At 40.9% G+C, this 26,167-nt stretch overlaps 1 protein-coding gene and 1 pseudogene across 1 annotated transcript in view; both read right to left on the minus strand.

Annotated features, from left to right (window-relative positions):
• Positions 1-26,167, minus strand: part of Poln (DNA polymerase nu) — a 286,447-nt gene that overhangs the window by 111,265 nt on the left and 149,015 nt on the right. The window contains exons 12-14 of the mRNA XM_045130272.1: positions 19,504-19,560; positions 18,721-18,774; positions 18,034-18,099 (exon numbers count right to left, since the gene is read on the minus strand). Of these exons, the coding sequence (XP_044986207.1) occupies positions 18,034-18,099; positions 18,721-18,774; positions 19,504-19,560 (177 nt within the window). The remainder of the gene's footprint in view (positions 1-18,033; positions 18,100-18,720; positions 18,775-19,503; positions 19,561-26,167) is intronic.
• Positions 10,277-11,284, minus strand: LOC105943849 (annotated as a pseudogene).

Raw genomic sequence — 26,167 nt, forward strand, 5'->3', positions numbered from 1 at the left:
TGCCAAGATGGGTCTGTGACTAAACCATTTGATGCTCAAGCCTGAGGAACCAAATTTGATCCCCAGGCCCTCTATCAAAAGCCCCAAGTTATGGTAGACCTCTGCAATCCCAGCACACTGTTGGCAAGATGGGAAATGGAGACGGAAATGGGAGAATTTTCTTGAAGCTCAGAGGCTTTCTGTGAATACATCAAAGACCAAAGGATAGCAGCAAGAATGAGAAAGCCCGCCTCAAAGAAGGCAAAAGACACAGACAGAGCTGACTCCCAAAAGTTGTCGTCTGACCTCCCCATGTTCACTGGTGCACATGTGTGCCTGCATTTACGTGCACAAATGAACACACACATACAAAATGAAAATGAAATAAATGATTTGCAAAAAACTCTGGAAAAAACCACAGATCAACATGCTGGAATGTGAAAGTAACAATACTGCTACATAGGTCCCACAATAGAGTGTACATTGTGTGACTCCATGACAGAAACCCCAGAGAGCACAAATACAGTGACAAAAACAAGTTGGCATTTACCTGGGACAAGTTGGAGGAGACATTACAAAGGGTCACAAGGACAGTTTGGGGTGGTAGATATGTCCACTATTTCAATGGTAGGAATGGTTTTGTGGTTGAAATACATACATCAAAATTCTCAAACTGTGACATTTTAAGCTTCTAGTATATCAATTTCACCTCAATGAAGCTGTTAAAAATGAAGCTGAGGTCCCCATTCCTGTAAGGTACAGTAAGCACACATCAGTGGATGTAGTTATGAAAACTATCCAGAATGCACAGGGCAGCAAGCTGAAGGTTCTGATAAAATCATCAGCAGGCTGACTGGAGAATTAGACCAGAATCTGAAGCACTATCAGACAGCCAGCTCATCATCTGTTCCCCTCAGCCCTCCACACAGTCAGATTATGATGACGATGATTATTTTTGTTTTTTCAAGACAGGATCTCACTCTAGTTCAGGCTGACCTGGAATTTACTATGCAATCTCAGGGTTGCCTCAAACTCATGGCGATCCTCCTACCTCTGCCTCTCAAATTCTGGGATTAAAGCTGTGTGCCACTACACCTAGCTACAGTCAGATTTTTAAAGCTGAAGATTTCTGGTGAGAAGATCAAGGAAAGAGGTTGACAAAGATCTAGTGAAGACTAGATAAACAATAGAGAGTGAAGAATCAAGAAAACAATATTGTAGCAGTATCAGACAAGTATTCCCTCCTGTAGAGTGGGTCTCCAGTCCAAGTACAGAGCAGATGGTTTCCCCCATAACAAAATGCCACTTTTTTCTGCGGGGGGGGGAGGGTTTTGAGGGAGGGTCCCACTCTAGTCCAGGCTGACCTAGAATTTACTATGTATTCTCAGGATGGCCTTGAAATCTCAGAGATCCTCCTACCTCGGCCTCCCAAGTGCTGGGAATAAAGGCGTGTGCCACCATGCCCAAATGTCACTTTTGCACTCATTAGCTCATTTGGCCTGGCTGGCCAAATTTGAGGCTTGCAGTGTCCACTGTTCATTATTGATGACTTCTGTCTCCCATAAGGCTGCATACAGTGCAGTGTTTTCTACCATTCAGTCAGCTGGTCTACCAGGAAAAGGTTTTCAACTCATCCCATTTGATTTCTCTGTGACCTTGCAACCTAGGCATGTAGAGTCTTCAGCAATAGGGTCTTATCATCTATTCTTGGTGGGAAACCAAGAGCCTTGGCAATAACCTATAATGCTTTGGGAGCATAAGGGACCTCCCTGGCTACAATAGGTAAGGTGTTGTCAACTTGATCGGTTTACTAATCCACAGAAATTCCTTCCAGGTGGGTCCCTGAGGCTGCTTCCAGGAAGGATTAAATGAAGGAGGAAGTCCTTCACCCAGAGTGAGCCCCTCACCTAGAGCAGGCTGCTCCTCTCATAGGGGGACTTTATATAAGTAAGCTCTGGGTGAAAAGAGTCCCCGTCCTTCCACTTGGCTGCCAGAGCTGCTTGCTGCCTTTCTTTTATTAAAATTTTTATTTATTTATGTATTTATTTTTAACTTTTTATTGAATTTTTAAATAAAAACTTCCATGATTATGAAAAATATCCCATGGTAATGCCCTCCCTCCCCCCACTTTCCCCTTTGAAACTCCATTCTCTATCATAGCCCCTCCCCATATCAATCAGTCTCTCTTGTATTATGATGTCATGATCTTTTCCTTCCATGGAGCGAGCCTCCAGTCCAATAGACAGCAGTTGGTTTCCACCAAGACAGATGTGTCACTATTGCATCTGTTGGCTCATTTGGCCTGGCTAGCCAAATATAAGGCTTGCAGTGTCCACTGTTGAGTATCTTCACTGGTGATGTCGCTTTCTCCCACTGAACTGCATGCAGAATGGCTTCCTCCAGCTTTCTGTCAGCTGTTCTACATGAAGGAGGTTGTCAGCTCAACTCCAGCAGGATTTCTCAGTGGTCTTGCAGCCCAACTGTGTGGAGTCTTTAGCAATAGGGCCTTACCATCTACTCCTGGTGGGAAACCAAGGGCCTTGGCAATAGCCTATAATGCTTTGGGGGCATTAGGGATCTCCCTGGCCAACAACTCACTGGAAGGTATCCCATTCCTGGCACTGAAAAATTTCTAGCAACAATCTACGGCTCCTGCGTGTTCCATGGTCCAAAAAAGTAGGATTCCATATGACTTATTTATATCCTCTTAGATTTTTTATTAGCCCTCCTTCCACCTTTCCTTTACTCAATCTCTTCCCCTGATCTCACTTTGGGCCTTTGCACCCCCATTAATCTATTCTTCTATTTACATATATACAATACGATCCTATTAAGTACCCCCTCCCTTTCTATTCCCTTTATATCCCTTTTCTAGCTTACTGTCCTTTCCTACTGAGTTTTCTTCCTACTCACACAGAAGTCCAATCATCTGTAGCTAGGATCCACATATGAGAGAGAACATTAATGCTTGGCTTTCTGGGCCTGGGTTACCTCACTTAGTATAATCCTTTCCAGATACATCCATTTTCTTGCAAATTTCTTAACTTCATTTTTCTTTACTGCTGAGTAGAACTCCATTGTATAAATGTGCCTTATCTTCATAATCCACTCATCAGTTGAGGGACATCTAGGCTGGTTCTGTTTCCCAGCTATTGTGAATAGAGCAGCAGTAAACATGGTTGAGCAAGTATCTCTAAGGTAATGAGATGAGTCCTTAGGAGATATGCCTAGGAGCGCTATAGCTGGGTCATATGGTAGATCTATTTTTATCTGTCTTAGGAACCTCCACACTGATTTCCACAATGGCTGGACCAGATTACATTCCCACCAACAATGAAGAAGGGTTCCGTTTTTTCCACACCTTCGCCAGCATATATGGTCATTTGTTTTCATGATGGTAGCCAATCTGACAGGAGTGAGATGGAATCTCAAAAAAATCTGCATTTCCCTGATGACTAGGAATGAAGAATATTTTTTTAGATGCTTACATGCCATCCGTATTTCTTCTTTTGAGAACTATTTAGGTCCATAGACCATTTTTTAATTGGCTTGTCTGATTTCTTATTATGTAATTTCTTTTTATTTTTTTATTTATTTATTTTTATTTTTATTTATTTATTTGAGAACGACAGACACAGAGAGAAAGACAGAGAGAGGGAGAGAGAGAGAATGGGCGCGCCAGGGCTTCCAGCCTCTGCAAACGAACTCCAGACGCGTGCGCCCCCTTGTGCATCTGGCTAAACGTGGGACCTGGGGAACCGAGCCTCGAACCGGGGTCCTTAGGCTTCACAGGCAAGCGCTTAACCGCTAAGCCATCTCTCCAGCCCAATTATGTAATTTCTTGAGTTCTTCATATATCCTAGATATTAATCCTCTATCAGATGTATAGCTGGCAAAGATTTTTTTCCATTCTGTAGGTTGCCTCTTTGCTTTATTTACAGTGTCCTTTGCCATACAAAATCTTTGTAATTTCATGAGGTCCCAGCGGTTAATCCGTGGTTTTATTGCCAGAGCAATTGGGGTTATATTCAGAAAGTCTTTGCCAAGACCAATATGTTTAAGAGTTTTCCCTACTTTTCCCTGTACCAGTTTCAGAGTTTCATGTCTGATGTTAAGGTCTTTAATCCATTTGGACTTAATTCTTGTGCATGGAGAGAGAAGAATCTGTTTTCATCCTTCTACAGATACATATCATTTTCCCAGCACCATTTGCTGAAGAGGCTGTCTTTTCTCCAATGAGTATTTTTGGCATTTGTATCGAATATCAGGTGGCTATAGCTACCCGGACTTACATCTGGGTCCTCTATTCTGTTCCATGGATCTACATGTCTGCTTTTGTGCCAGTACCATGCTGTTTTTGTTACTATGACTCTGTAGTATAGGTTAAAATTAGGTATGGTGATACCACCAGCCTTATTTTTGCTGCTCAATATTGTTTTACATATTTGAGATTTTTTGTGATTCCAAATGAATTTTTGGATTGTTTTTTATATTTCCATGAAGAATACCTTGGAATTTTGGTGGGGATTACATTAAATGTGTAGATTGCTTTAGATGAGATTGCCACAATGCAGTTCCTGTGGTAGTAAGGAGGCCTGAAGGTCTTGTCTGTACCCCCCATGGAGGTGGGAAGATGACAAAGTCAGCAATGGCCACTCCCAGACAGACAGATTTGGCAGTCGGCACTGTGAAAATGGATGGGCTGGCATGGTCAAAGGCCACTGTGCGTTGATGACCATGAAGTTCTCCAGACTGTACTTGTAGGGTCTATAGTTCCCACGCCAGGCCACAACATTGATAACCCTTGCTTTTTTTTTTTTTGGTTTTTCGAGGTAGGGTTTCACTCTGGCTCAAGCTGACCTGAAATTCACTATGTAGTCTCAGGGTGGCCCCGAACTCTCAGCGATCCTCCTACCTCTGCCTCCCTGTGCTGGGATTAAAGGCGTGTGCCACCACGCCTGGCCTGCTTTTTTTTTTTTTTTTTAAATACAGAATCTCACTGTGTTGCCCAGACTAGGCTCTAACTAATGATTTCCCAATGATCCTTCTCTCTCCATGCACAAGTAGCTGAGATTATGGATGTGTGCCATCCCCATACTCATACTCCTTAGGGTGTGTGGTACCCCACACCCTTAATCCTGTCAACGAGGAATTTAAGATTTCTGGTCTAATGAGGGTTCCAAGTCAGTTTGTAACCAAGTGAGACCCTTCCTTAATATACAACAGAAGAGGAAACAAAGCCACTATAAATCAAGAAGCAACAAATAACAACCCCAAAATATAGCTTATTTAGGAATGGCAAATCCGACCATCCATCAGATTTAACATATAATTTATCCTGATATGGAAGGTGCAACTAGCACTTCTGGTTCAGGCCTATATACCAGGCTTAATGGCAGGTACTGACCTGGTGTAATCCCAGTTACCTTTTGGGATGATTTTGGTTTCAGTTATGCTGTGCTCAAGCTTGGGTCCCTCTTTGATGCACTGTGGGTTCCAGTAGGCTGGCTGGGCCATTGGATTGCTGCTCTGGTCACTGGTGCTGCACCTGTGATCTCCCTTCCCCTGGTCTCTGGTGCTTGCTGGCACTTGCACTGGTGGTGGGGGAGGGGAGGCTGTGGATGGTGGCTCTAGCTCTCCTACTGGTCCACGTGATTCTCTACCTTGTTATCTGCTCCTCTATTGTTTGCTGTGGTTCTCCACGTTCCTTGAATTTGTGAAGAGCTCTGGTGTGAGTGGAATATCCCCTCACCTGGCTTTTCCTGTGGCTCAAGTCCAGCCCTACAGCTGTGGCCCCGTAGACCTGGTGCTGCCGCTACTGAAGCCGCTTCTGCCTGCCTATGTGGGCTGTGGATGTTCTGGATCTGTCCTACTTCTCTGCTGCCAGTGGTAATTTCTTATACACCTCGCTTTTTAGTAGAAGAGTGTATTTTGCTGCTGCTTTTTTTTTTTTTTTGGCTTTTTCTCTGCTAGACTGCTTTGGCATGGTTCCTATACCACCATCTTAATCAGAAGTCCTGTTTGCTGCCCTTCAGTGTGAATTGAAGACCAGCACTGACTGAAGACCAGAGTCAACTGAAGACCCACGTGGATGGAAAATCAGCAGCTCCTCAGGAAGCCTCCAGGTCTTGGGTAAGGGGTTGGGACTGCTGAGGCATCTGGCCATGTGAACAGCTACCAGATTCCTTGATTCTCGGACCTGCAACTGCTATTGGACTACCATAATATAATCCAATAAATTTCCTTTTTAATATAATTTATTCTAGTAGTTCTGTTCCTCTAGAGAATACACTAATACACTGCCCAGCAACTCATTGGGAAGTATCCCATCCTTGGCACTGAAATTTTTCTAGTAACAATGTATGGCTTCTCTGTGTGGCATTATCCAAAAACAAGTAGGTTATCATGGACTTTATTCACAATATCCTGAATTTTGATTAGCCCTTCCCCACATTCCTTTTACTCAATCTCTTCCCCTGACCTTGCTTAGGCCATTCTACCTACAGGAATCTGTCCAACTACTAAAATATATACAGCTGACACTACCTACACTAGACCATCATAAGAGGAGGAAAAGATCATGACATCAAAATAAAAGAGAGACTGATTGAGAAGGGTAGGCAATATGATGGAGAATGGAATTTCAAAGGAGAAAGTAGGGGGAGGGAGAGTATTACCATGGGATATTTTTTATAATCATGGAAGTTATTAATAAAGAGTTGAAAAAAATATATATACAGTACCATCCCCTTAAGTACACCCCTTTCCTCCCTCCCTTTAGCCCTTTCCTAGCTGACTGGCATCTGATACCAATTGTTATTCCAACTCACACACAAGTCTTAATAACTAAGATCCACATGTGATATTTGGCTTTCTGGCCTGGGATACCTCACTTACCATAATCCTTTCCAGATCCATCCATTTCCCTGCAAATTTCATTTCTCTTTACTGCTGAATAGAACTTCATTGTGTAAATGTACCATATCTTTATTATCCATTCATCTGCTGAGGGACATCTAGGCTGGTTCCATTTTCTAGCTATTGTCAATAGAGCAGCAATAAACATTGTTGTGCAACTATCTATAACTATAAGGAAGTGAAGAGAATCCTTAGAATATATGCCTAGGAGTACTATAGCTGGTTCATATGGTATATCTATTTTTAGTTGTCTCAGGAACCTCCACATTGATTTCAATGGCTGTACCAGACTACATTCCCTCCAACAGTGTAGAAAGGTTCCCTCTTTTCCACATCCTCACCAATCATTTATTGTCATTTGTTTTCTTGATGATAGCCTTTCTGACAGGAGTGAGATGGAATCTAAAAGTTGTTTTAATTTGCATTTCCCTGATGGCTAAGAATGTAGAATACTTTTTTTTTAGATGTTTATATTTCTTCTTTTGAGAACTCTACTTAGTTCCATACTCCCCCCACCTTTTTTTTTCTTGGTTTTCCGAGATAGGGTCTTGCTCTAGCTCAGGCTGACCTGGAATTCACTATGAAGTCTCAAGGTGGTCTCAAACTCATGGCAATCCTCCTACCTCTGCCTCCCAAGTGCTGGAATTAAAGGCGTGCACCAACAAGCCTGGCCTAGACCCCCCCTTTTTTTTTGGTTTCAAGGTAGGGTCTCACTCTAGCTCAAGCTGACCTGGAATTCACTATGTAGTCTTAGGGTGGCCTTGAACTCATGGTAATCCTCCTACCTCTGCCTCCAGAGTGCTGGGACAAAAGGCATATGCCACACTTGGTCCCCAGCCCATTTTTTGACTCTTTTTTAAAAAATTAATCTTATTTTTTCCATTTTTTTAAACATTTTCCATGATTATAAAAAGTATCCCATGGTAATACCCTCCCTGCCCCCCTTTTCCCCTTTGAAATTCCATCTCCATCATATTCCCTCCACATCTCAATAAGTCTCTCTTTTATTTTGATGTCATGATCTTTCCCTCCTCTTATGATGGTCTTGTGTAGGTAGTGTTAGGTACTATGAGGTCATGAATATTGAGGCCATTTTGTGTCTGGAGGGAGCACGTTGTAAGGAGTCCTACCCTTCCTTTGGTTCTTACATTCTTTCCACCACCTCTTCTACATTAGAGCCTGAGCCTTGGAAGGTGAGATGTTACTCAGTACTCTAGTCACTTCTTTCCAGCACCATGATACCTTCCGAGTCATCCCAAGGTCACTGCCATCTGAAAAGAGAAGATTCTCTACCCAAAGTGAGAGTAGCATTAATACAAGGGTATGAATATTAAGAGAAGGGCTTACTGGCCAGTTTGATAAGCATAGTATATACACTTATCCAGACTTCAGCAGATGTTACACCTCTAGGGCTCATGACTACCCCTGTTTTACGTTTTCAGTATCAGGAATGTATTTCCTCCCTTGGAGTGGGCCTCCAGTTCAATTGGAGGGCAGTTGGTTTCCATCATGACAGATGTGCCACTATTGCACCCATTGGCTCATTTGGCCTGGCTGGCCAATTATAAGGCTTGCAGTGTCCACTGTTGAGTATCTTCACTGGTGGTATCTCTTTCTCCCATTGAACTGCAGTAGAATGGCTTCTTCCAGCTTTCTGTCAGCTGGTCTACATGGGGGAGGTTATCAGCTCAGTTCCAGCAGGATTTCTCAGTGGCCTTGTAGCCTAAGTATGTGCAGTCTTCAGCAATACGTTCTTACCATCAATTCCTGGTGGGAAACCAAGGGCCTTGGCAATGGCCTATAATGTTTTGGGGGCATCAGGGATCTCCCTGGCCAACAACTCACTGGAAGGTATCCCATCCCTGGCACTGAACATTTTCTGGCAATGATCTATGGCTCCTGAGTGTTCCATTGTTCAAAATCAAAGGATTCCGTATGATTTATTTATATCCTCTTAGATTTTGATTAGCCCTTTCTCCACTTTTCCTTTACTCAGTCTCCTCCCCTGACCTCACTTTGGGCCTTTTCACCCCTGTTAATCTATTCTTCTACATACATATGTACAATACCAACCTATTAAGTACCCTCCTCCCTTCCTTTCTCTTCCCTTTGTATCTCTTTTTTAGCTTACTGGCCTCGGCTACTGAGTTTTTTCCTTCTCACATAGAAGCCCAATCATCTGTAGCTAGGATCCACATATGAGAGAGAACATGTAGCGCTTGGCTTTCTGCCTAGCCCATTTTTTTTAATTGGGTTGATTTCTTATTGTTTAGTGTTTTGAGTTGTTTGTATATTTGGGATATTAATCTTCTGTCAGATGTATAGCTGGCAAAGATTTTCTTCCATTCTGTTGGTTGTCTCTTTGCTCTATTCACAGTGTCCTTTACTGTGTAAGTTTTGTAATTTCATGATGTACCAGTGGTTGATTAGTGGTTTTATTTTCTGAGGTATTGGGGTTATATTCAGAAAGTCATTGCTTATGCCAAATGTTGAAGGGTTTCCTCTAGGAGTTTCAGAGTTTCTGGTCTGATATTAAGGTCCCTGATCCATCTGGACTTGATTCTTGTTCATGGAGAGAGACAAAGATCTATTTTCATCCTTCTACATATCCAGTTTTCCCAGCACCACTCGTGGAAGAGGCTCTCTTTTCTCCAGTGACTTTTGGGCATTTTTATCATAAATCAGATGGGTGTAGCTGCCTGGATTAACTGGGTCCTCTGTTGTATTCCACTGATCTATGTGTCTGTCTTTGTGCCAATAGCATGCTGTTTTTGTTACTATGACTTTGTGATATAGCTTAAAATCAGATATGGTGATACTGCCAGGCTTGATTTTGTTGCTGAAAATAGTTTTAGTAATTCAAGGTTTTTGGTGCTTCCAAATGAATTTTAGGATTGTTTTTCCTATTTCCATGAAGAATGCCACTGGAATTTTAATGGGGACTGCATTCATGTATAGATTGCTTTTGGTAAAATTAACATTTTCACAATATTGATTCTGTTTTTGTTTGTTTGTTTTTTACACAAAGACATTATTTAAGACTTTTATTAACAGGTGCTTGCAGTTTGTGGACTTTTTTTTTTGAAAAAATCAAGTTGTAAACTTTTTATTACAAATTAAAAATGAAGTTCTTAAAAATCTCAACTTGACCAGATATGAAACAATTTAAAAACCTTTAAAGGTATATTGAGAAGAACCAGGATTAAAAAAAAAAAAACACATTTGTCATTACCAAAAAGAGACATCTTTAGGTAAAATAATAAATACCCCATGCTGCATAGTCAATGCAGATAGTTCTAGTTTATCTGGTCAATGGGCAAAAAGCAAGCACTTAAGGTCTTCAGCTCCAGTCTTTTGTTCATTTCTTATTGCTGGAATTTCATATTCATTTCTTCTTGTTGGATGACTATACCGGATGATGGTAAAGATGGTAAGCCAGCATTTACTCAGCCCCGCCCTGCTCAGCCTCGGGAGCGGACAAATTTTCAGCTGGTGGATCAGCTACTATTGTTTGTCTCTTTGCCATCTTGTGGTTTAGGGTTCTCTGGGCGTCTGCGTTGGTAACTGAAGTTGCCGCGGTACTGATGTTGAGGTGGCTGCTGACCTTGGGTGTCATCTCCTTGATTTTCCTTGCCCTCTTCATTGCCATCCTCTCTGGGCTGTCTTTGGCGAGGAGGACCCCTGCGGAATAGTGGTCTATAACCCCTATACATATTCTGTCTCACTGGTCTACCTTGCTCTCCTGCATCACTTCTCCCTGTACAGGAGGGGTGGAATACTGTGGTCCATGCCCATAGGAACTCCTCATGTGGTCAGGTGGGAGCCTTTGCCTGCGCTAGGGTCGGCGTTGTTGGGCCTGTCCTTCAGGAGCGCTCTCCGATCATTCATTCTTTTCCCCACTCTCACTATTCTGGTAATTCTGCTGGTCATTGCATGGAGGACCCCTACAACATGGATAGCATCTATAATGGTTACGGTCTGCTGCATATTTACTGCCTTGAACTGGAACTCTACCAGGGCCTGCAACATTTGCTGCCTCTGCACCCTTTTCTCCTTCAACATCAGACTCCACAGTCTCTCCATCTCCTACACTGTGAAGGTACTTCCTGGGGTTATTCTTCTTTATGGCAGTCTGGTGTACAAATACATCTTCCTTGGTGTCATTCCTGTTGATGAAACCATATCCATTCCTTACATTGAACCATTTTACTGTTCCCAAAACTTCGTTGTGATGACCTTTTTGTCCCCGCCGGCAGGCACCGCCGATGTGAGGCCGCCCTGGCCGCCTCTCCCTGCGCCGCTGCCCGTGGTGCTGGGCTTGGTGTTGGCGGCGCTGAGGGTGGGGCGGCGCGGTGGGCGGCTGCTGGGTCTTGGCCTCACTGCTCATGGTTGTGTTGATAGTGACTGGGGCAGGCTGTGGCAACTGCAGCTCCTCCAGGGTTGTGATGGTAACTCGGCCAGTGGCAGCAGTGGGGCTGCTCAGGGCTCTCTGGGGTCTGCTCTCCGCTCCTGCTACCGATCAAACTCAATATTGATTCTTCTAATCAAAAACATGGGATGTCTTTCCATTTCCTTGTGTCTTCTGCAATTTCTCACTTGAGTGTTTTAAGTTCTCATTGTAGAGATCCTTCACTTACTTGGTTATATTTATTACAAGGTACTTTATTTATTTACTTTTTTGAGGCAATTGTGAATGGGAATAATTTCCGTATTTCATCCTCCACATATTTGTTACTAGTATATAGAAAAGCTCCTAATTTCTGTGTTTACTTTGTATCCTGCCACATTGCTAAAAGTGTTTATCAGCTCTAGCAGTATGCTGTTAGAGTCTTTAGGGTCCTTCATGTATAGAATCATATCATCTGTAAATAAGGAAAATTTGATCTCTCCCTATCCAATTTGTATCTCTTTTATGAGAGCCACTTGTCTTATTGCTATAGCTTAGACTTCCAATACTATAGTAAATAACAGTGGGGACAGTGGACACCCTTGTCTTGTTCCTGATTTTAGTGGACAAGTGTCAAGTTTTTCTCCATTTAGTATTGTGGTGGCTGTAGGTTTGTCATAAATAGCTTTTATTATGTTGAGATATGTTCCTTCTATTCCCAGTTTCTGTAGGACTTTTACCATGAAGGGATGTTGGATTGTGTCAAATGCCTTTTCTGCATGTATTGAGATAATATGTGATTTTTGTCCTTCAGTCCATTTATGTACTGTATTACATGTATTGCTTGTGTGTGCTGAACCATCCTTTTATCTCTGGGATGAAGCCTTCTTGGTCGGGGTGAATGATCTTTCTGATATATTCTTGTATTCTGTTTGCCAATATTTTGTTCAGAATTTTTGCATATATGTTCATAAGGGAGATTGGTCTGTATATTACTTTTTTGTTCTCTGTCTGGTTTTGGTATCAGGGTGATGCTGGCTTCATAGAAGAAATTCAGAAAAATTTCTTCCTTTTCTACATTATGGACAAGTTTGAGAAGCAGTGGTGTTAGTTCTTCCATGAAGGTCTAGTTAAATTCACCAGTGAATCCATTTGTGCCTGGACTTTTTTTAGTTGGGATACTTTTTATAACTTCTTTGATCTCTGTACTTGTTATAGGTCTATTTAAATGGTTTATTTAATCTTGATTTAATTTAGGTAGTTCATATAAATCAAGGAAATCATCTATTCCTTTCAAATTTTGAAACTTAGAGGAGTATATGTCCTTATGATTTTCTGAATTTCTTTGGTATCTCTTGTAATGCTGCCTTTTTCATCTCTAATTTTATTAATTTTTGTCGCTTCTTTCTTTCTTCTGGTCAGATTTGCTAAGGGTTTATCAATCTTGTTTATCCTTTCAAAGAACCAACTCTTTGTTTCATTGATTCTCTGGATTGTTTTTTTTTTTTTGGTTTCACTTCCATTAATATCTGCCCTAATCTTTATTGTTTCTTCTCGTCTACTGATTTTTGGATTGCCTTGTTCTTTTTCCAAGGCCTTAAGATGAAGCATTAACTTTTTACTTATGAACTTTCTAATTTCTTAATATAGGCACTCAGAGCTATAAATTTCCCTCTTAGGAGTACCTTCATTGTGTCCCAAAGGTTTTGGCATGTTGCATTCTCATCATTTGATTCTATGAATTTATTGATTTCTTCAATGACCCATTCATTATTCAATAGTATATGTTTAGTCTCCATGAATTTCTGTATGCTCTGTAGTGTTTCTTGTTGCTGATGCAGTTTAATCCCATTGTGGTCAGAAAGAGTACAAGGGATTATGCTAATTTTCCTGTATTTGTTAAGATTTGCTTTGTGTCCTAATATATGGTCTGTTTTAGAGAATGTTCCATGTGCTGCTGAGAAAAATGTATATTCTGCAGCATTTGGATGGAATGTTCTGTAGATATCTGTTAGGTCCATTTGTTCCATGACATCATTTAATCCAGATGTGACTCTGTTTATTTTTTGCTGGGATCACCTGTCAATGGATGGTAGTGGGGTACTGAAGTCATCCACTACAATTGTGTTTGGTGTTATCTGTGACTTAAGTCTAATATGTTTGTTTTTTTTAATGAAATTGGGAGCCCCATGTTAGGTGCATATACTTTTAGGATTGTAGTGTCCTGTTGGAGTGTTCCTTTAATCAGTATAAAGTGACCTTTGTTTTTCCTCACTAATGTTGGTTTGAAGTCTATCTTGTCAGAAATTAGGATAGCAACCCCTGCTTGTTTCCTAAGCCCATTTGCTTGAAATACCATTTTCCATCTTTTTACCCTAAGGCAGTGTCTATCTTTTATTGAGAGATTAGTTTCCTGGAGGCAACAAAGAGCCTGATCCTGCCTTTTAATTCAGTCTGCAAGCCTGTGTTTTTGGGTTGCGGCATTGAGGCCACTGATACTGAGTTGTTATTAAAAGGTACTTATTTATTCTTGCCATTCTTCTTGTTTTGTAGTGCTTCCTGTTTTCCTTTTTTTCTCTTGTTTTAAGTATTATTTGAGTATGGTTTATTTTTTCTTGTTTCCTCATGTGTGTGCTTTGCTTTCTCTTCAGCGTGAAGGATCCCTTAAGTATTTTCTGTAGAGCTGCCTTTGTTGTCATAAATTCCTTTAGCCTGTTTTTGTTGTGGAATGTCCTTATTTCTCCATCAATTTGGATAGATAGCTTTGCAGTAGAAAATAATCTTGATTGGCAGGTGTTATCTTTCAGAATTTGCAATATGTCCTTTTAAGCCCTTCTGGCTTTGAAAGATTGTGTTGAGTAATCTGCTGTTAGCCTTATGGGCTTGCCTTTATAGGTGGCTTGCCTTTTCTCTCTAACTGCCTTCAATATATTTTCTTTGGTTTGTGTGTTTAGTAGTTTAATTGTAATATTGTGAGGAGAGGTTCTTTCTAGGTTTTTTTTGTTTTGTTTTGTTTTGTTTTTTGTTTTCCTCTGTGGTGTTCTAAAAGCTTCCTGTACCTGCACTGTCATTTATTTCCCAGTTTGGGGAACATTTTCTTCTATGATTTTGTTGAAAATGCCTTCTTCGTCTTTGGAGTAAAATTCTTTTCCTTCTACTATATCCTGAATTCTTATGTTTGACCTTCTCATAGTATCCCAAATATCCTGAAATTCCCATTCATACCTTGCTACTAGCTTGTCTTTTTCTTTGTTGAACTATATTAGATCTGCCACCTGGTCTTCTAGTTTAGATATTCTGTTCTCTTCTTAATCCATTCTAGTGGTGAGACTTTCCACAGAGTTTTTTATTTAACTTACTGTATTTTTCAGTGCTAGTATTTCTGCCTGGTTATTCTTCAGCATTCCTATTTCCTTACTTAAGCCTTGTAATGACCTCCTTATTTTATTAAGCTGGTTTCCTGTGTTCCTGTGTTTTCTTCTTTGAGTTTTTTGAGTATGGATAATGTTTTTCCTCTAAAGCAGTCTCACTGGGGGCCATTTCTAAAGGGTTTATAATTTTTGGTGGTATTGTATTGTCTTAATTCTTTGTGTTTCTTTGTATTATGATGTAGAAATTTTTGCATACTAAGTTGATTTTATGCTTGGGTTTTCTAATTATCTGCTATCCATTCTCTCTCTCTGGCTCTTTCCCACTCTCAAATAAATAAATAAAAATAAAATATTATGTGGAAATCCAATTTTATATAACTTCACAGTACCAAGTATAGTTGTTGTACTCCAATCTAACCACAGAAGTAATTCTAGGTGTTGAGTTTGCCTGCTATTCAAGTATCCTAGTGGGCTGGTTGGAACAATTTACTGGCAAATTCTAAAGTTCCACTGAGCAATATACACAGTCAATAAAAACCAGCACAGAGTATGCAAGTGTGGGGATTAAAGCAAACAAATAATCTTATAAAGCCAAAATCCCTAATGGTGTGTGTTGCTCTACATCCTTAATCCTGTCAACTAGGAGACTGAGATTTCTGTTCTGAAATGGGTTCCAGGTTAGCTTGGGTCTGCATCAGACCCCAGTAATGACAGAGGGAAAAGACATAGTCCACATAAATCTGAAAGCATTAAAGACAACAACAGTCAACCCCCAAATACAGATTGAGAATGGTAAAACCAGCCAAGAATATGCAACCCATAACCTGCCCTGACATGGAAAGACAGATACAGGCCTATGTACCTACTTAAAAAAAAAAAAAAAAAACTTTTTCTGATTTATTTTTATTTCTTTATTAGAGACAGAGAGAGGGAGAGAAAGAATGGTGTACCAGGGCCTCTTGCCACTGCAAATGAACTCCAGATGCATGCACCACCATGTGCATCTAGCTTATGTGGGACCCAGAGAATTGAACCTGGGTTCCTAGATTTTGCAGGAAGTGCCTTAACTACTAAGCCATCTCTCCAGCCCTGTAGCTTCTTTTTTGGCAGTTGGCTTTGTTACCTTTTGGGGTGGCTTCCAATCTCACCAATGTTGAGTGCCCACCTTGATCTCTCCATGTTGTACTGTGGATTTGGTGGTCTGATCAGTTGTGCTGGATGCCCTGCCACTGGGGGCTAAATGAGTTCTCTGGAGGTTTGCACTTCTGATGGTTGGGGAATGAGAGTGCAGAAGCCTGGAGTTGTACTAGAACTGCTAAGCTGGTCCCCTAGCTAGTCTCTGCTGTCTCCCTTTCATGTTTCTAGACTTTTCCAGGAGGTTGATGTGGATGGAAAATCCCTTTATTTGGTCTCTGCTCCTGTAGCTCAGTGCTGGGGCAGGTGGGCACATGGATTGGAACTGTAAGTGCCTTGGCAGGATTCTGGCTGGTTTCCTCCTTTCTTGTAGATCCTGGTCTCTCTTGCTTCTATGCTGTGGCTGATAATAACCTATGTATCTTCATTTTTGGAAGAAGAGTGTATTTTGCTGTACTTTTGCTTAAATCCCTTCCTAAACTGGTTTGGCATGACTCCTATGCCACCATCTCATCCAGTTGAGTAATCTTTTTTTTTTAATACTTATTTATTTATTTGAGAAAAGGAAAGAGAGTAAGAGAGAAATTAAAAGACAGAGAATGGATGCACCAGTGCCTCTAGCCACTGCAAATGAACTCCAGACACATGTACCACCTTGTGTGTCTGGCTTATGTAAGTATTTGGGAATTGTACCTGGGTCCTTAGGCTTTGCATATGAGCACCTTAACTGCTAAGCCATCTGTCCAGTCCTAGAGTATCCTAGAGTATCCTTTTATCGACTGATTCCACAACTAAAACTCTATTCACAACACACAAGTTCCGATACAACAAGGTACATGCTTATGATGCTCAAGGAAGGACAGGCACATGTTTATTACTTACTCTTAGAGGTAGCTTACCAAGTTGACAAGAGTGAAATGGGACTTTCACAGAAAGTACTGACAGAAAAAAGCAAGAGACAGAGAAAGAAACATGTCTAACACATCCAATCAACAACCGCAGATGGTATAAACCCCTGCAAGTATAGATCACAGATTGGATCTCTAAAGTGGTATGGATGTCCAAGTGATTATCTCCTAGAGCATAGGTTAGGGCCCAAACCTTGAGAGTTTATGGTCCCAGAGCAGGCACCTTGTGCCTAAGAGACTAGCTCTTTCTCCTTCTCACACAACCATACCACAGATAAGTCAATAGGTGTCCCCTCTGCCTGTGTCACTAGGTTCATCATGTATGTAGATGCCCAAATGAAAGCATAGCTACTAACAAGGGACCCATGGGATGACTATACAGGAAAAGATTACTTACATTTTCTTTTATTTCCATAATTCTTGATTTTTTATTATAAACATATACTCATGTTTGTTTTATATAGTGTATGCTTACATAATTTACATATTTAATTCATATATATAATCTGAATAGACTCATTGATATATAATAGCAAGATATTAAAATAAAAAGTGTAAGAAAAATAGTATTTTGTGAATATACATGCTTAACAAGAAACAGAGAAAGTGGGGGAGAGAGAGAGAGAGAGAGAGAGAGAGAGAGAGAGGGAGAGAATGGGCATGTCAGGGCCTCCAGCCACTGCAAAGGAACTCCAGATGTATGCACCAACTTGTGCATCTGGCTTATGTGGGTCCTGAGGAATCAAACCTTGAGCCAGGGTCCTTAGGCTTCACAGGCAAGCACTTAACCTCTAAGCGATCTCTCCACCCCTGGCCTTTTTTTAATGCAAGAGATTGAGAGCAAGAGAGTGGCTTCTAGCCACTGCAATTGAGCTCCAAATGCATGCATCACTTTGTGTGTCTGGCTTACATGGGACCTGGAGAGTCGAACATGGATCCTTAGGCTATGCAGACAAGTATCTTAACTTTTGTTTTAAGTGTTACTAGCAATGCATCACCAGCTATAAGGACTTTTCATTAAAAATAGTTTTCAATAACTAAAAAATGGAATTGTGGTCATCAGATAGCATTTGACATATGTAGCTACCTGTACAGTACAAATCTGAAAAGGAAGATGGGGAAAGAAATAGGGTCCCTTCTGCCCTTAGCACTAAAATGCTAAGATTTCTGGATAGGAAAGTCAGAACTTCATGAGTCTTGTCACAGAACACAGACATGCTACATAAATACTGGTGGAATAAAAATACAAGACAAAACACAACTCTCAGAATCTGCACAAGCATATACACAGTCAGGAAAAACAATAGTGAGACAAGGAAACTGGCATTTAACTTACGGGATGCTTGGCTGAAAGTCTTCCAGTCACAGTTCCAGTCTGATTCCATGTAGAGGAAACAGAACCCTTGATCAGTTAAAAAGAATCAGTTTAAACTCAGTCCATAAGGTGTGAAGAAAAGTTCACTAAACCCTTCACCTACAACATAACCCTTGCCACTTGCTTCAAAATCCCAAGCCTAAATGTCTTAGGAATTATCAAAGTGCCCTGGGATCAGGGATAGCTGATGGATGTTCCCCTCTAACTCAGGTAGACACAGCAGTAGGACAAATCAATGTTACTTATAAATTCTGTTCATAGGGCAAGGAACACATAGGGACTCAGCACAGAGTCCAGGTAGGACTGTGCCACAGACAGATTCCATCACTTGTTGCATGGACTTGAATATGTCATGACCTCTCTCACGGTAGTCTCCTCATGTGAGAATTAAAATAATAATGCCTACCACAGTTGTTTCAGATACATTAAGATAGACGTGAAAGCAGGCCAGCTGCAAAGCTGATTCATAAATGGAAAATCTTAAGGCATAATGGCAACTTGTACCATATGGAGACCTGAAGATCAGAACCACAGTCCACAGTAAGAAATGTCAGACCATATGTCATTTACTGGGGTCAAAAATTGCATGTGTATCTGACTCTCATATAAACCATGTTCTTAATGTCAGTCTCTTTAAGGATCAGTTACCTTTTTCATGCAAGCTAGTAATCCATCTATGAAGGTTGACTTGATCTTGTGAACCTAAACAACAAAGACAAATATTTTTAAAAATATATTTAAGTATTCAAATAGAACAAACTGTAGAGCAGGATTTCACACAGTGCTGGCATGTACTGCCAAACTCACTTCGCTTGGATGACCTTAGGTGTGCCAGAATTGAGTAACAGAGGCCCACACAAAAAAAGATGTTACTGTACCTTTTTAAAATTTTTTTTTGGTTTTTCAAGGTCTTACTCTAGCCCAGGCTGACCTGGAATTCACTATGTAGTCTCAGGGTGGTCTCGAACTCATGGCAATCCTCCTTACCTCTGCCTCCTGAGTGCTCAGATTAAAGGCATGCACCACCACACCTGGCTACTCTATCCTTTTACAATAAATCTACCAGCTTGCAATATTTCCATCCTTACAGAGACGTTGCAAAGATTTATATCCGTGGCCCACTGTGCCCTGCAGTGGGCTCTTTCTAGTTGTCTCCCCATCCTCACACTCTCACACTACTTTGGGATAAAAGATTGATTTTTTAAAAAAACTTTTATTTATTTACTTATTTATTTATGAGAGAGAGAGAGAGAGGCACAGCAGAGAGAAGCAGGAGAGAGAATGGGCACAATAGGGCCTCTATAAACACATGTACTGCCTTGTGTATCTGGCATTATGTGACTCTTGAGGCACTTCAGCAAATGTGGAGTTAAAAGAGTCAGGGCTGGCCAGTTCTCCATCATAAATCATTTATCAAAAAAGTCAACTTACCTGTCTATATTCCAAAATTATCTTGGGCAATGGGTGAAGGTCTTGCAAAGAATTTAACTAAAAAATACAAAAAATACTACCAATGTTATTCCTTCATTTCAAAATTTTGAATATTGTTGGGGGCATGATGCTGCACACCTTTAATCTCAGCGCTCAGGAGGCAGAGGTAGGAGGATCACTGTGAGTTCAAGGCCAGCCTGAGACTATACAGTGAATTTCAGGTCGGCCTGGGCTACAGGAAGGAATGCCTCAAAGAAAAAAAACAAAAACAAAAACCCAAAACCAAACAGAAAACCCCCCAAATAAACAAAGTAAATAAATAAAACAAAAGCAAAAAAATAAAACTCTTCTTGAGATTTTAAAATCAGTTAACTATATCTGAATCCCATACAGAGGGGTAAATCAGAAAATGACTCCAAACATGTTTAGCAATACCCACCATTTGATTCATATCTGGGTATAATTTCAGGGAGGTAACACTGAATATGATCATAAGTTTTTCAATTAATTTTAAAAATAAAAATATAGCATACATACTTGAAAGTGACAAGTGATGAATACAGTTTATTTGTCACAATATAAATTCATTTGTGTAACTGCTCTTCATGACAACAAATGAAACATTTAGGTTTCCTAGGAGGTCCCTCCACAGAGGCATCCATGACCCTGACCTCTACCTTAAGGTTACTCTCTCCTGGTTTTGAGCTTCATATCAATAACACAGGATAGGTATCATGTGTGGCTTCCTTTGTTCGAAGTCATGGCTTTAGGATTAATCTGTATTGTATGAAGCAGTACTTTGCTTGTTTGCATGCTGTATAGTTTGCAATTGCAGTACTGCAGGACAACTTTCAATCACACCCTTGCCAGATATATGTTGTTGTTGTTTTCTTCCACTATGGGGCTGTCAGGAATAAAGTGTCTATAAACATTCTGGTGCACAGATTTTAGTTAACAAGTGTTCACAGTTTTGTTGAAGATATACAGAAAGAGGTATGAAAAAAATTGCTGATCTATTATGGCAGAGATACTGACAACTCCCTAAGAGCAAGGTGGCAGTTCACCAGCTGCTCTATGTTCTTGCTGATGGACATTAACTAAAACTGGTCTTGATTTTAGATATTTTGGTGAATAAGAGTTACTTCTGCAGTCTTAATTTTTCCTACGCAACTTTAATTTATATTTCCACAGCAACTAATAATGCTAGCTACAACTCATTATTTATTCCCTAGTCATACATCTTTACTCATGAATCACATTTGTGTTCTTTGCTCATTTAGACAATTGGTTTGTATGTCTTTTTCTTCTTGATTGTGGGGATTTATTATTCTAGACAGAGCATTTTAGTCAGTTATTGGAAGTACTTCCCCACCTTCTGGGGTTTGCTTTTCACTCATTTTATGGTAAGTGTTCTGTCACAAATATTTTTAATTTAATTTTAAATTTTTTACTTATTTATTTGACAGAGGGAAAGTGAGAGAATGGGCATGGCAGGACCTCCAGCCATGCAAATGAACTCCAGACACATGTGCCCCCTTGTACATCTGGCTAATGTGGGTCCTAAGGAATCAAACCTGGGTCCTTTGGCCTTGCAGGCAAATGCCTTAACCACTAAGCCACCCCTTCAGCCAATGAATATTCTTAATTTTATTGCTACCCAACTTACCAATTTTTTTTTTCTGATGTAGGATCCAGGCTGACTTGGAACTCACTCTGTAGCTCCAGGTTGTTGATGTTCTTCAGCATCCCAAGTGTTGGGACTAAAAGCATGTACCACCATGCCTTACCCCAATATGCCAATTATTTTTCCTTTACAGTTGACATATTTTGTACCATGTTTGTGAATACTTACTCTTAAGTTCTTAAAATAATCTGTTATGGTATTGTCTCTGTGTTTTTAGTGTTTTAATTTTTATAGTTAGATGCACAATTCACTTGGAATTTATTTGTGTGTACAGTGTGGAATGGTGGTCAAGATGACTGATCTCATCCATGCAATGAGCTCTCTTTCCTCATTATTTTGCAGCACTGTCCAAACCAGAAATCATGTATTTTATAATAACATATGAAAGTCTATTTGCAATTTTCTATTGTCTATCTCTACTTGAGTATATCAGTTTCCACCTGAACAGAGGCTGAGGACACTGAGTCCTATCACAGAAATGCAAACCTAGAGTCATTGGGAAGAAACCTTACTTAGAATAAGCCAGGAAAGCTAATCCTAGAGATAAAAGTGCAAGAAAATACCTAGCCAACAAATCTGCTTACGGCTGGCCTTCTTTATCCACATCTCACTTATAAAGTATCTTTCCAGCCAACAGCAGTTTCCCTGTGCTCAACATGAGCAGCTATAGAGACTCAGAATGAATTGTTTGATCACATAAAGTAGCTTACCTGCAAGCTTTATCTATGTTGGCTCTTCTTCATATGAATATTCTTTTTTCACTTGTTTGTGGGGAGAGGGGGCAAGGAGGTATGATGCTTATGTGCCCTTGAGGTGTCCTATGTGCTTGTCTATGGCAGGATGCACTTGCTTCCATCACTCTTGTACCTTTCTAATTTGAGCCAGAGTCTCTTACTGATCTGGGAGCTTGCCATTTTTTCCCACATGCTCCTGTGATTCCTGGTATCAGTTCCCATATGGCCCTGGAGTTACAGGGGTGCTTGGCCACACCCAGTTGTTTATGCTTAACTGCTGAGCCATCTCTCCAGCCCATGTTCTCCTAACTCCCTTTTACTCTGCCACTCTAGTCTCCCTTTCCTCTGACCTCTAAGTATCAGTTTCTCCGTTTGACTCTGGTTATCAGTGCTGGCTGCATATCAAAATCAGTGCAATAGCTTCAAAAATAGTCTGGGGGCTAGTCTCCCTGGCCAATTCTGACTTAGTGGACCAGTTGTATGCTTGGGCATCTATGTTTTCCAAGTGTCCAGCCAGAGTGGAGGACTACTGTCCCAGATCAACTGCAACAGAATCAGCTAAAATCTTCCTTATGTGCGTCTTCAATCCAGGACTTAACCCTGAGCTCTGTCCCACAGACATAAGTACCCTCACACAGAGTTTTTTTTTTAACCTAAGAAATAGTATTTTATTTTTATTTTATTAGAGAGAGAGAGAGAATGAGTGTGCCAGTGTGCAAATGACCTTGAGACGCATGCACCACCATGTGCATCTGGCTTAAGTGGGTACTAGGGAATCCAACGTGAGTCCTTAGGTTTCACAAGCAAATCTCTTAACTGCTAAGCCATCTCTCCAACCTTCACGCACAGTTTTGTCCTAACATACCCAAGAATGAACAACCAACACCCCACAAATAAACTACTCTTCTGCCCATTTTTCCCTGAGTGACTGTATCTATCAGTGCAACTGTACAATGCAGAAATCCTGATAACATATCCCTTCGTACTTTGCTCCACTTCACAGTCATCTTCTTCTCCCTCCACCCCTGGTTTTTGGAGGTAAGGTGTCACTCTAGCTCAGGCTGATCTGCAATTCACTATGTACTCAGGTGGCCTCAAACTCACATTGATCCTCTTACCTCTGCCTCCCGAGTGCTAGGATTAAAGGCGTGCACCACCACATGCAGCCACTTCACAGTCTTCTATTATTGAGTCCTTTCCATTCTCCAACCAACACCTGGGCTAGAGAGATTGCTCAGTGGTTAAGGTATTTGCCTGCAAAGCCTAATGTCTAGGGTTCAATTCCCTAGTACCCATGTAAAGCCACATGCACAAAGTGGCACATGCCTCTGGAGCTCAACTGCAGCTTCCAAAGGCCCTGGTGTGCCTGTTCTCTGTCTGTATCTCTTCTCTCATCTCTGTTTGCAAATAAATAAATAAATAAATAATAAAAATATTTTGAAAAACATCTAACACCGATTAGAATAATAAAAGTAAAAATATCTGGCACCACCACCTGTGGCAAGGATGTGAGGCATCATGAACTTGTACTCATGGCTGAAGGAATGCACAATGGTAAAGCTATTTTGGTCTCCTACAAAACTTACCATACTCTTTATATACAATATAGCAGTCAAGCTCCTTGGTATTTTACCCAAAGTTCCTGAAAACTCATGTTCACATAAAAACAGTACACTTGGGCGGCAGAAATGGCTTAGTGGTTAAGGTACTTGCCTATGAAGCCTAAGGACTCATGTTTAACTCTTCAGATCCCATATAAGCCAGATGCACAAGGTTATGCAAGTGTGCAAGGTTGCACATATGCACAAGGTGGCACACACATCTGGAGTTTGATTACAAGTGGCTGGAGGCCTTGGCACACCAATTCTCAATCTCTCTGTCTCTCTTGTTCTCACTTTAACTCTCTTTCATAAAAAAGGCCAGTCTGCCCAGAAAGCCAAACATCGCATGTTCTCTCTTGTATGTGGAACCTAGCTACAAATGTATAGACTTGTGTGTGATCTGAACCAAAATCAGTAACAGAGACCCATAAGCTAGAAAAAGGCTACAAGGGAGGGAGGAGAGGGAAGGTCTTAAGAGGATGGTATTGTATATATGTAAGTAGGAGAACAGATTACAGGGAGGGGAAAGGCCTAAGCGAGGTCAGGGGAAGAGATTTATAAAAGGGCAAGGGGAGGGTCAATCGAAGTTCAAGATATTCTGAATAAGACATATGAAAATCTACTTTCTTAAATAATGGCACATCCAGAAGCCATAAATTGTTACTAGAAAATTTTCAGTGCTTTAGATGGGATACCTTCCAATGAGTTGCTAGCCAGGGAGGTCCCTGTTGCCTCCAAAACATTATTGTAAGACCCTATTGCTAAAGACTTCACATGCCTGACCAGCAAAGTCATTGAGAAATCAAGTTGGTGCTGAGCAGAAAACCTTCTCTCTGTAGCCCAGCCAACTGAAAGCTGGAAAAAGCTGCACTGTATGCAGCCTTATGGGTGACAGAAGTCATCAGTGGTGAAAACAGTGGACACTGGAAGCCTCAAGTTTGGCCATACAGGCCAAATGACTGAACGAGTACAATAGTGGCATGTCTGCTCTGGGGGAAACCAACTGGCTTCTAATTGGACTGAAGGCCCACTCTATGGGAGGGAATACATGCCTGGTACTGAAAACCTAATCAAAAGCCTATGGCAGGGGAAGTCATGAGCCTTAGGGGGATAAAGCATGCTCTTGTCTGGATAAAATGCATATATTACTCTCACCAAATTACCCTGGAAACAGTACACTTAATGTTCACACTCATACATTAATGCTACTCTCACTTCTGGTTAGAGAAGCTTTTCTTTTTAGATGGCGAGGACCACTGGGATGACCCAGAAGTCAACATAGTGCTGAGAAGAAGGGATGGAGGAGTGTCCAGCCCTGAAACATCTCACACCCACCAAGGCTCAAGGTTCACTGCGGAAGAAGTGGCAGAAAGAATGTAAGAGCCAAAGGAAGGGTACCACTCCTTACATACAACTGTCTGAACAGAATTTGGCCTTGATATCCAGGACCTCACAGTGCCTAGCAATACCCACACAAGACCTTCATAATAGGAGAACAAGATGATGACATCAAATTAAAAGAGAGACTAATGGAGAGAGGGAGGAGATATGACAGAGAGCAGAGTTATGAAGGAGGAAGTGGAGGAGGAGAGGGAAATACCATGGTTTGTTGTCTATAACTATAGAAGTTGTCAATAAATATATATATTTTAAAAAATAATAAAGTCAGGGCTGGAGAGATGGCTTAGCGGTTAAGCGCTTGCCTGTGAAGCCTAAGGACCCCGGTTCGAGGCTCGGTTCCCCAGGTCCCACGTTAGCCAGATGCACAAGGGGGCGCACGCATCTGGAGTTCGTTTGCAGAGGCTGGAAGCCCTGGCGCGCCCATTCTCTCTCTCTCCCTCTACCTGTCTTTCTCTCTGTGTCTGTCACTCTCAAATAAATAAAATTAAAAAAAAATAATAATAATATAGTCAGAAAAAAGGCCAGTCTGTTGGGCTTGCCTCAAAAAAAGTGCACAGGTATTTACAGGAACTTTATTCATAATTATTAAAATGTGGTATGGGTTCAAGATACCCTTCAGTAGATGAGTGGATAAACTTTGGTCCACAAAAATACCAAAATATTACTCAATGTTAAAAATAAATGGTTATAAATCCATGAAAACATGGGGAAAATCTAAATACATATTAATAAGTGAAATAAGCCAATCTGGGGGGGTAGAGAGATGGTTAAGCAGTTAAGGTACTTGCCTATGAAGCTTAAGAACCCTGGTTTGATTCCCCAGTACTCATGTAAGCCAGATACACATGGCGGCACATGTATCTAGAGTTAGTCTCCAGTGGCTAGAAGCCCTGGCATGCCTGTGGTTTTCTTGATCACATCTCAGTGGCCATAAGGATGTAGACACAGTTCCCTGAATAGCTAGAGCCCCACACTGCCAAACCCTGCTTAAGTTCTGCTTATATGTCATTTGTTCTGAGTTTGTATTTGGTCAGTTCAGTCTGAAGCATGGTACCATCCCTGGTATTTGTTCTCAGGATCCTTCCTAGATCTGTGGAGTGGATCTTATCCCATTGGATAGATATGTTCCTGTGATTGTTATGTCCAAGTTTCAATTTGACTGAATTAGGGAATATGTGTAAGGCTGGTGCAGCATTTCTTCTGGGTGTGTCTGTGAGAGTGTTTTCAGGGAAGATTGGAGTGGG

The sequence above is a fragment of the Jaculus jaculus genome, chromosome 11 (genome assembly GCF_020740685.1).
Source record: "Jaculus jaculus isolate mJacJac1 chromosome 11, mJacJac1.mat.Y.cur, whole genome shotgun sequence".
NCBI classification, from domain to species: Eukaryota; Metazoa; Chordata; class Mammalia; order Rodentia; family Dipodidae; genus Jaculus; species Jaculus jaculus.